Raw genomic sequence first — 9,591 nt, forward strand, 5'->3', positions numbered from 1 at the left:
CAGCTTCTTTCTGGGATTATCCACATCACTGTCCCAGCTCTCCATGGGATTGTGGCCATTTTCAGGGCTTTGTCTGTGATTACACAGAGATAAGAAGCCTGAGGGACAGATCTCTTTCAGAGAATTCTTGGATAAGAAAGGAAGGCAAGAGCTCTAGTTAGCTTTGACCAAGGAAGCTTGCCCAGGATTGTAGAGAGGGGAGCTTAGACAAATGCATCCCAGGTACTGACCTGAAAGGCTTGATGCTCAAACCCCATTCCTTTTCTCAGCCAGCACTGTTGGGGGCTGTAAAAATGCCAGTTATCGGTCAGCTAGATGGCGCAGTGGATAAAGCACCGGTCCTGGATTCAGGAGGACCTGAGTTCAAATCCAGTCTTAGACACTTGACACTTACTAGCTGTTTGACCCTGGGCAAGTCACTTAACAGTCATTGCCCTGCAAAAAAATGCCAGTTATCTGAGAATCATGGAATATGCAAAACTTTGAGTAAATCTACCTCTTTCTTAACTTCCCCCCACCCTACCCTACCACCACATTGGATATTGAATTCTTTGAAGAAAGCCAGGGACCACCTGGTCCCTCAAAGATTCACCTTAATCCCCAGAAATTTAAACTTGGTACATTTTCCCCATAAGAAATGAAGTTTCTGGGGCAGCTAGGTGGCTCAGTGGATAGAGCACTGGCCCTGGAGTCAGGAGGACCTGAGTTCAAATCCGGCCTCAGACCCTTGACACTTACTTGCTGTGTGACCCTGGGCAAGTCACTTAACCCCAATTGCCTCACCAAAAAAAAAAAAAAAAGAAATGAAGTTTCTTTTGGGGAGTAAAATAAATGAGTAGGTTGCCAATGACAAACTTGTAAAACCCACAAGCAAGGAGATGATTTCAGTGCTTACTTTCTCAAGCATAAACTGTATTTGGCCTTCACTGAGTGAAGGAGTAAGTCATTCCCAGGCTCATGACATTGAGGCCAGGTCCAGAGGAGAGGGTAAAGCTTTTGGCCAGCCCAAGGGAAGCAGGGAGTTCCTTTTTTGCCTCTTGGCTTCAGGCCCAGATGACAGAGTCCTTGTGTTGAGTTTGCCCACATACGAGGAACCCTGAGGCACAGGCACTGTTGGGGACATGGAGAAAGGCAAATCTCTGTAACTTCGTTAACTGCTTGGTTGGAATCAGAATGAAGAGATCCCATTTCAGATCCTTTCTGGCTAGGGCTCTGAGCCTGCAGAACAGGCCATTGGCCGAACTCTTAGATACAGTTTTCCTTTAAAAAAAATAACAAAAGCATAAAAACCAAAGGTAGGCAAAAGAGCCAGTCATGTGGTATGGGTGAAGGGGGTTTAGCTTCAATGCTTGAATTGTGTATAAAAACTAAAAAGACTGAAATATTTCTTTATTTCCCTACCTCATTTTCCTCATTCAAGCTGTTTAACATCTGACGTCTGCTTTGAGCCAGAGGGAGCCTTGGGCCCCTTCGTGCATGGACTGTGAGCATGAAGCCCAATGGAGCATGAGAGAACCCACACTATGGCTGATGCAAGACTTTTCCCTTTTCTGTTTCATTCAACAGAAAGAAAGACAAAAATATCCTCCAATCCCCCAGCTCTATCCTTGCCCCTGTGACATGGCAGTTGGGCCTATGTAAGATTATATGGCCCAGCTGACTTAACTGAGCTCAGTGTATTAAGAAGTACATTGATGACATGGATACCCCTGCACCCAAAAAATAGGGACTGAGTATCTCATGGTTTTCTCTCTAAAAAGGAATAGCTTTTTGCTGCCCCCACTGTATAGATGGATTTACTGAGGGCAAAGATGAAGTCTTCTATTAAACTCAGAAAGAGAGAGGGAGCATCAGGGACATGACTAGAATTCAGGTCATATCCCACAGATACAATTCAATTAGCTTCTGGTTATAGACCTTTACCCAGTACTATTTGCCTGATTTCCCATTCTATAGTTTAGAGTGAGTTGGAGAAGCCCAGGAACGGCACGGGGTTTGCAGCTCAGATATCAAGAAAGCTGGTTTTACTCTACTAGGAGACATTTCTATCCATTTGCCTGTGCTTGAACTAGAGCCTGCCCAACTAATTCTGGAGTTTTGACATTGGGGAAAATTTCAAATATTCACAATGTGTGCCCACACTGACCTCCCCCATCCCAATATAATAGCCACTCTAAGAAGGGCTTCCACAATGAGGCTACACCTGCACCTGGGGCTGGCTGGACCAACTAGGCAATCTGAAAACCAGTCAGGTCAGTTATGTGCGTGGGTGTGGTTTTTTTTTCCATTGATTCAACCAGTAGAATCAATTAAACTGATGGTACTACATGGTCCTTTAGACCCAAGAAAATATCCCAAGTTCCTGAAGAAAGCTTATTCAGATCTTGCAACTCTACAGGTTTAGGGGATAAGTGTTATTGCTCTCTCAAAGTGGGGAGGCAAAAATGTACTCTATGAGACTTTGTCTCAGGTGGAATCATTTATGTCCAGTTTGGAAAATATAAGCAATGTGTGTCATGATGTGTATAGCCTATAACTGGCCTCTTCCTTCTGGAGCCATGCTAGGGGATGCTTTGCTATAGGCTGACACCACATGCCCCCTCCAGGTAAATTGGGAATCAGCTCTGTTCTTGGAAGAGTAAAGGAAGCAGCTCTATGTCTTCTCCTTGCCAAAAGAGAGTTTGTCCTATCTCTCTCTGCACAACTTAGTCACGGAAGCATATACACACACACCCTCCAAGGGAAGGAAGACAGCCCCTTCTGTCATTGGCAATGGGCTTGTCTTGTCTCTTTTCTTTGATATGTGCATTGGATGGGTTTCTGTGCTGGTCTGTGTCTGTCCTCTTTGCCTCTCCCCATCCTGGTGCATGGAGCCATAACTCCCACCGCATACCCAGCATCTTTCATTCTGCTCAAGACACTTAACTCTGTTTCCACCACACTCCCAAGCCTTACCAACCACACTTAGTGGCACATTATGCCGGAGTAAAACAAAGGAGCTAAGAAGGGGTGGGAATTGTTCCTACTGGATAGATGGGGAAAGAAGGCCGGAGGCCGGGGTAAGACCTCCCACTTCATAATCTTCAGAACAGGGACTAATTCATTTGATTATGTATATGGACTGACCCTTGATAATATAACAGGTGTTTCGAGGGCTACCCAACCTTGCATAAGGAACATTTTTTTCATACTATTTCGGATATGGGAGCAGCATGGCCTAATGGGTACTGAGCTGTTCCTGGAGCCAGGGGGACCTGGGTTTAGGTTTTGCTTTTGGGACCTCACTTAACTTGCCAATGCCCTATGCTCTCTCATACCATAAATTGCAGAGAAGATTTAGAATTGTATTGGTCAAAGGAGCTTCCTTGCTTGGGACTTTCCTTTGCTGGTAAAATCACAGATCTAGTCCCTATCCCTATTTCAGTAACATTGTCAAAGCAGAAGGAAGCAGTGAGGCATAGTGTGGAAAAAGAAAACTGTTCTAGGAGCCACCAGATTCGGGTTCAAGTCCCAGTTCTTAACTACCTGTGTGGCCTTAGTCAGGTCACCTAAGCTCTCTCAGCCTCAGCTTCCTCACTTGAGGTAGCTAGGTGGTGAAGTAGCTAGAGCATTGAACTTAGGAAGATCTGAGTCAAATCTGATGTCAGATATTTCATAACTGTGTGACCCTGGGTAAGTCCTTTAACTGCTCTCTGCCTCAGGTTCCTCATTTGAAAACTGGGGATAATAATAGCATCTATCTCCCAGGGTTGTTGTGAGAATAAAATTAGATAACGTTTGTAAAATGCCTTGCAAACATTAAAGCAATATATACATATATATGCATATGTATTATTATTATTATTATTATTATTATTATTATTATTAAACTGAGAAAGCAAAGCATCACCATATGTGGTGGTTATAAAGTATGGGAGATAACTAAAGTGCTTCTAAGGTTTTCATTGGCATTATTATCTAGCAGCAATTTCAGTAGGGGCAGGGAATAAAGCAGAAATTGGAAGAGACAGGGAGGGAGAAGAAATAAAAAGGGAAGGAGAAATTGGGGGAGCCCAATCAGGGACTGAATGTCTTAAGAGTTAAGTGATACCCTAGCCAGAAGTGTCTGTGGTGATCTGGGCAGGGGGTAGGGGTACCAAGTGAGCAGTCTCTCTGAGCAAGCTTGTGGTATGTGTGACCCCTCAAAGAGAAAACCTCTTTCCTAGTTTGAGAAGAGTCAATGCAAATTGATGGATTGGAATGAAAATGAACATTTTCTTCATTTTACTCCTTGTTAATGTGCCATATTCCATTTGACTGACAAAAATAAAATGAAATCACAATATTATTTCAAAATACAATTATGAGACCAATGCTTGTTGGCTTCTAATCTAGTATCGAAATGCTTTCTGAAAACTATGTGTCTAGTTTGGAGGCCTCACATGATTGAGGAGCTGTTGCTTTGAATAGAAGGGGAGAGGAGAGGACCTTTGAACCCTTGCTTGCCACAAACTCATGGTTTTGTGTGTGTTTGTGGGGGGGATTTCTATTCCTGGTAGAGTGGACCAGATTGTTGGACGGGGCCCAGCAATTACTGACAAGGACCGTACTAAGGGGCCGGCAGAAGGGGAACTACCTGAGGACCCCAGCATGATGGGCCGGCTTGGGAAAGTGGAGAAACAGGTAAGTGGTTGACCAAATCACTAGGCAGACCTTGCCGACTTTAAAAACCAAGATCTGTGGTCATCATCACTATTCCTCTTTAGATCCCAGCCTGGTTTGACGGAGACCCTTTAGGACAATGTTATCTGCAAGAGAACTTTTCTATGAAATGCAGCACTTTAGGCAGATCTTTCATTTGAACAAGACTGTTTCAGTAACTTTCACGAGCTTGACACTTTTACCTGGTCCCCTGTAGGACTGTTCCTTGAGCACAGTTGTTCTACTTCAGAGATAGTTGTAAACTCCTTCAAAATGGTTTTGGCCAAGTAAGAGATGTCAGGATGTATCCCAATCCTCACCCCACCCCATATACTTTATCCCTGCAGACTGAAGATTCCACATCTGAAATGACACTTGATCTTGTGACCAATTTCATTTTAATCAGCATTAGGGCACATAAATCAATAAACATTTATTAAGAGCTTACTGTATGACAAGTACTGTCCTGTTAGGAATACAAAGAAAATGCAAAAACAAGCCCTGCCTGGATAGATATAATAGGTGTTTTTGAAATGCCTGTTGATTGCTAAACTATATCTTATGTTCAGAAATTACCATGATGTAGTGCAAAGAGTCCCAAGATCTGAGTTTGAATTCTAGCTCCGACAGATCTGGACAAAGTTGCTTTATTTCTCATAGGAATAATCATGCTTGCACAGCCTACTTCCCAGGGTTGTTTGGAGTCAAGCGCTTTATAAACCCATTATATAGCACTATAAGTGAGTTATTGCTGTTAATATCATTACTTTAGCAATTTTTGCAAAGGAAGAGAAAGGTACATTCCATTAGTTAGGGATCTGCTGAATCTGCACTGGGTGAATAGCATTGTTTTGGTTCCAGACGTGGTCATGGAGTTGATGGCGAAAAGGGGAGACAGTACAGTAAACGTGTGATCATCAGAAACATATGCACATGATTTATTATTTTGAAGGTATTTTGAGAGGAAAAGGATGGTCCTGGAGTTCTATTTACAGAGTTACAAGGTATAGAATAGGTTGACTCAGAAAACCCGGTTTAAGGGAATGGAGACAGAATTTATTGGCTGTGTTTCCTGCTAGATTTTTATACCTTTTGTTTACCAGAGCCTGGGTGAGGACTGCCCTCTATCTTCTTCTATGAGAATTTCATTTTGTCTTTTGGTTAAACACTATTGGTATGAACATTTTCAGGTTCTCTCCATGGAGAAGAAGTTGGACTTCCTGGTGAACATTTACATGCAGCGGATGGGCATTCCTCCGACAGAAACGGAAGCCTACTTTGGTTCTAAGGAACCAGAACCTGCTCCTCCCTATCATAGTCCAGAGGAGAGCCGGGAGCACATCGACAAGAACGGCTGTATCATCAAGATCATCCGCTCCACCAGCTCCATGGGGCAAAAGAATTTTTCTGCCCCTCCAGCACCGGCCATGCCTTCCAATACATGCCCCCCATCCACTTCATGGCAGCACCAAGCCTATCAGCGACAGAGTCACGGGTCCTCTCCAGTAGGAGATAATGGCTCTTTAGTCCGAATCCCCCCCCCACCGTCCCATGAGCGGTCCCTGTCTGCCTACAGTGGGGGTAACCGGGCTAGTATGGAATTCCTCCGTAATGAGGACATGGCTGCCAAGCACCATGAGAGTGCCTTGAGGGACAGCGACACCTCGATCTCAATCCCCTCAGTGGACCATGAGGAACTGGAGCGTTCCTTCAGTGGCTTTAGCATTTCCCAGTCCAAGGAGAACTTGGATGTTCTGAACAGTTGCTATGCAGCCGTGGCCCCTTGTGCGAAAATCAGACCCTACATTGCAGAGGGGGAATCAGACACTGATTCTGATCTTTGCACACCCTGTGGCCCCCCGCCACGGTCAGCCACTGGGGAGGGCCCCTTCAGTGACATGGGCTGGTCAGGCCCTCGCAAATGAAGCCCTTGCTATCTAACCAGCTGTTGGTTCACATTATCCACACGATGAACTCTTTTCCAGGGAACTGGCCACCAAGAATTTGTGTTTCAGAAACTTGCTTAGCTCTGGGACACTCTCTAATAGCTGTGTTGAGTGCTGTGGAGGGTGGGGGAGGGTGGGGGAGGGCGGCGAGGTTGGGACAGAGGCTGGCTCAGCAACCCTCTTCCTTGCAGAAGGGTCAGTTGGGTAATATTATCAATAGGAGACTGGATCAAATTTGTCCTGTCTTTCTGGGTGCACTATTTAAGGGAGGGGTGTGAAATTGTGTCTTGATACAGGGTAGACGAGTGGAGTTTCTTGGTATCAGCCAAGCAAGGTTTTATAAAAAGTCATTTTATTATAAGGTAATATTTGTCCCATGGGTACAAGTTTATTTATTACCTCTGGGATTCTCTGTGATGACAAAGCGAATACACAATCCCCACTGTCTTGTACAAGAATTTTTTTTGACAGAAGTGGCAGACTTTTAAGTGGACTCAAAACTTTTAGTTCAACATTCATCAGTGGGAGAATGGGACTGATGAAAGGGGGATGTGAGGGACCCTTGGAGGTGGCTCTGTAAGTGGATTGGTTATGGATTTTGGACCTGGGGTCTGAGAATCCTTGAAGATGATAGATGTGAGTGGTTTAGGAAAACTGGGAGGAAAGGCCAAACTTGTGAGTCAGTGGTGATCCAAGAGAGATTTAAGAATTTTTAAAAATGGAATTAGGAGTTACATTTCAATTATGTATTATACTAAATCAGATACTCTCTTTTGTCTTTCTGCTTCCAAATAGTACAGGTTTTTTAGGGGGTGACTATGTATTGATGGGTTTACTGACTTGAGTTTTTCTTTGTGGATCTTACCCATGCCCTGTACAGTTTGGCAGCAAAAGAGAGGGTGAGGAAGTCAGGGAGATAAGTGGAGAGGGTAAATTCAGAAGCCTTATTTTTTTTTAAATGTAGCTCCCCAGGTAGTAGGTTTTAATGTGGTGAGGGATGAACAGTCAGGTGACTGATTAGTTTTATCATAATCTGTTTTCGAACATATTCCTGTTTGTGCCTGAAAGTGTTTGCCCCTCACTGACCCACTGAAAAACAGTTTGCTTCCCTGATCCCATAACTCAGTTTCCCCTTAACTCTCTGCCTTTGTGAAATGCATTCTCTCCTTACCATCTTGAAACAGGAAGGAGAATTTCCTTTCTTTCTTTTCTTGAGTACAAGTCTAGCAAACTGCCAGTTGGCTTCTCTTCCCATTCGTCTCTTCATTCCTGAAGCAGTACTGCTGTCGTTGATGCTGGGCCTGCTGAGAGCTGAGGAAGGGAAAGAACATCACTGAGACAGGTTTCACTGAGGACCAAAACAAAGCCACAAAGTGATCTTTTTACTCTCTTAACATCCACTGCTCTAATTTTCAGGTAGGGGATGGAGAGAAGATGCTAGGGAGAGAGAGGTGTAGTAATAATGTCATCAGACCTTCACATACTAGCTTAGAGTTGCCCTGCCCCTCAGTCCTTTCATTTAACTAAAGTACTCTATCCATGGGATCATGGAGTCTTCTTAAGGGCTAAGATTATGGGTACCTTTGAGCCCTGGCCTGGATTTGACATTCTCCAATCAACCTTCCAGGGGCATGCAGATAAGATATCAACAGTTAAGAGTTCAGAGGTCAAGATTCCAAGGCCATTTCAGTCTAGTTGGGAATAAAAGTCCCTATGACTGCAAGGCCATGTTCAACCCCTTGGAGAGATTCTCTCTCTCTCTCTCTCTCTCTCTCTCTCTCTCTCTCTCTCTCTCTCTCTCTCTCTCTCTCTCGGGACTTTCTTTCACTATGTGGACTTGGCATGGAAACAAAAAGAGAATGACCAAGTTTGTGCTTTGGCTCTAATGGTTATAATATGATGTGGATATGAGAGGACATTTATGAATGCTCTCTGAGGAATGCCAGGAAACCTATTGTGTTTACAAGCAACTTCATGTTTTAGTTTAGCTAGTGGTCATCCTTGTAATTTATTGGGAAAATGTGTCTGAGCAAGATAATCAACCTGCAGGGTATTTGGGAAGTTGTTCCCATATTCTGCAGAGTAGCTCCCAAAGGATAGTACCTTACTGGACTGAACTAGACAATCTCTTTGTAATTAGGCACATGCTATAAAGATAGTGGGCTGTTCTTGTCATTCTGTCACCCATTGATACTTAGAGAGGACTCCATGTCATTAGCAGCTGTGACATGATAAGCAACACAGGAAGCTCTTAAAAGGATCAGAATGTCCTTGATCCTCATCCATTCTCTCCCACTGAAATAGAATCTCCCTGATTCTCTCCTTTGCAGTGACCTAGCTTTATCACATAGTGAAGAAATTCTATTGGAAAGCCAACTGAGTGGGAACTTTTTCTTAATTTCTTATCTTGGACTTGAAAACAAAACAAAATGCAGATGATCAGAGGGAAGATCGGCCTTTCTTTTCTTTCTCTTTTTTCTCTTTCCATAGCAAGGAACACAGATTCAACATTTATTCCCTTTGTTTGGTAAAGGGCTGGCCAGCTCAAGGTGTCTTTTTTGTAGCTGGTTCTGTGACACGAAATAGGGATATTTGGTTCTTTGACGTGCCTACGATCTCATCTATGTGGGTACTCTATCCAATAATACAGATGACAGCTGCTACAAATCTTGCCCATGTCCCCCTAGAAATCTACCATGGAGGGAGGAGCACCCAATGCACTGGAGGCAATTCTCTAGATCTTCTGATAGCCAGGGTGCCATCAAGGGCTGGCCACTAAGTCCTTGGGCTGCACATCAGTTTTCCTTCACTCTGTGTGAATAGCCCATTTTCTTTTGTCCTGTTCTCCCCCCCCTCCAGTTATATGTCTCTCTGGTGACATCCTTATAATTTAAAGTATATACCCTATTTCATCTTTCTTAAATGGAAAGATAAAATAGATGAAACAGGGAAACATGAAACCCAT

General features: G+C 43.7%; 1 protein-coding gene across 15 annotated transcripts in view; it reads left to right on the top strand.

Annotated features, from left to right (window-relative positions):
• Positions 1 to 6,740, top strand: part of KCNQ2 (potassium voltage-gated channel subfamily Q member 2) — a 154,922-nt gene extending 148,182 nt beyond the window's left edge. For all 15 annotated transcript variants that reach the window (XM_043987784.1, XM_043987790.1, XM_043987785.1 and 12 more), the window contains 2 exons: positions 4,539 to 4,662; positions 5,871 to 6,740. In XM_043987784.1, the coding sequence (XP_043843719.1) occupies positions 4,539 to 4,662; positions 5,871 to 6,605 (859 nt within the window). In that variant the 3' untranslated portion in view covers positions 6,606 to 6,740. The remainder of the gene's footprint in view (positions 1 to 4,538; positions 4,663 to 5,870) is intronic.
• The last annotated feature ends 2,851 nt before the right edge of the window (positions 6,741 to 9,591 follow it).

This window comes from Dromiciops gliroides, chromosome 2, assembly GCF_019393635.1.
Source record: "Dromiciops gliroides isolate mDroGli1 chromosome 2, mDroGli1.pri, whole genome shotgun sequence".
Lineage (NCBI taxonomy): Eukaryota > Metazoa > Chordata > Mammalia > Microbiotheria > Microbiotheriidae > Dromiciops > Dromiciops gliroides.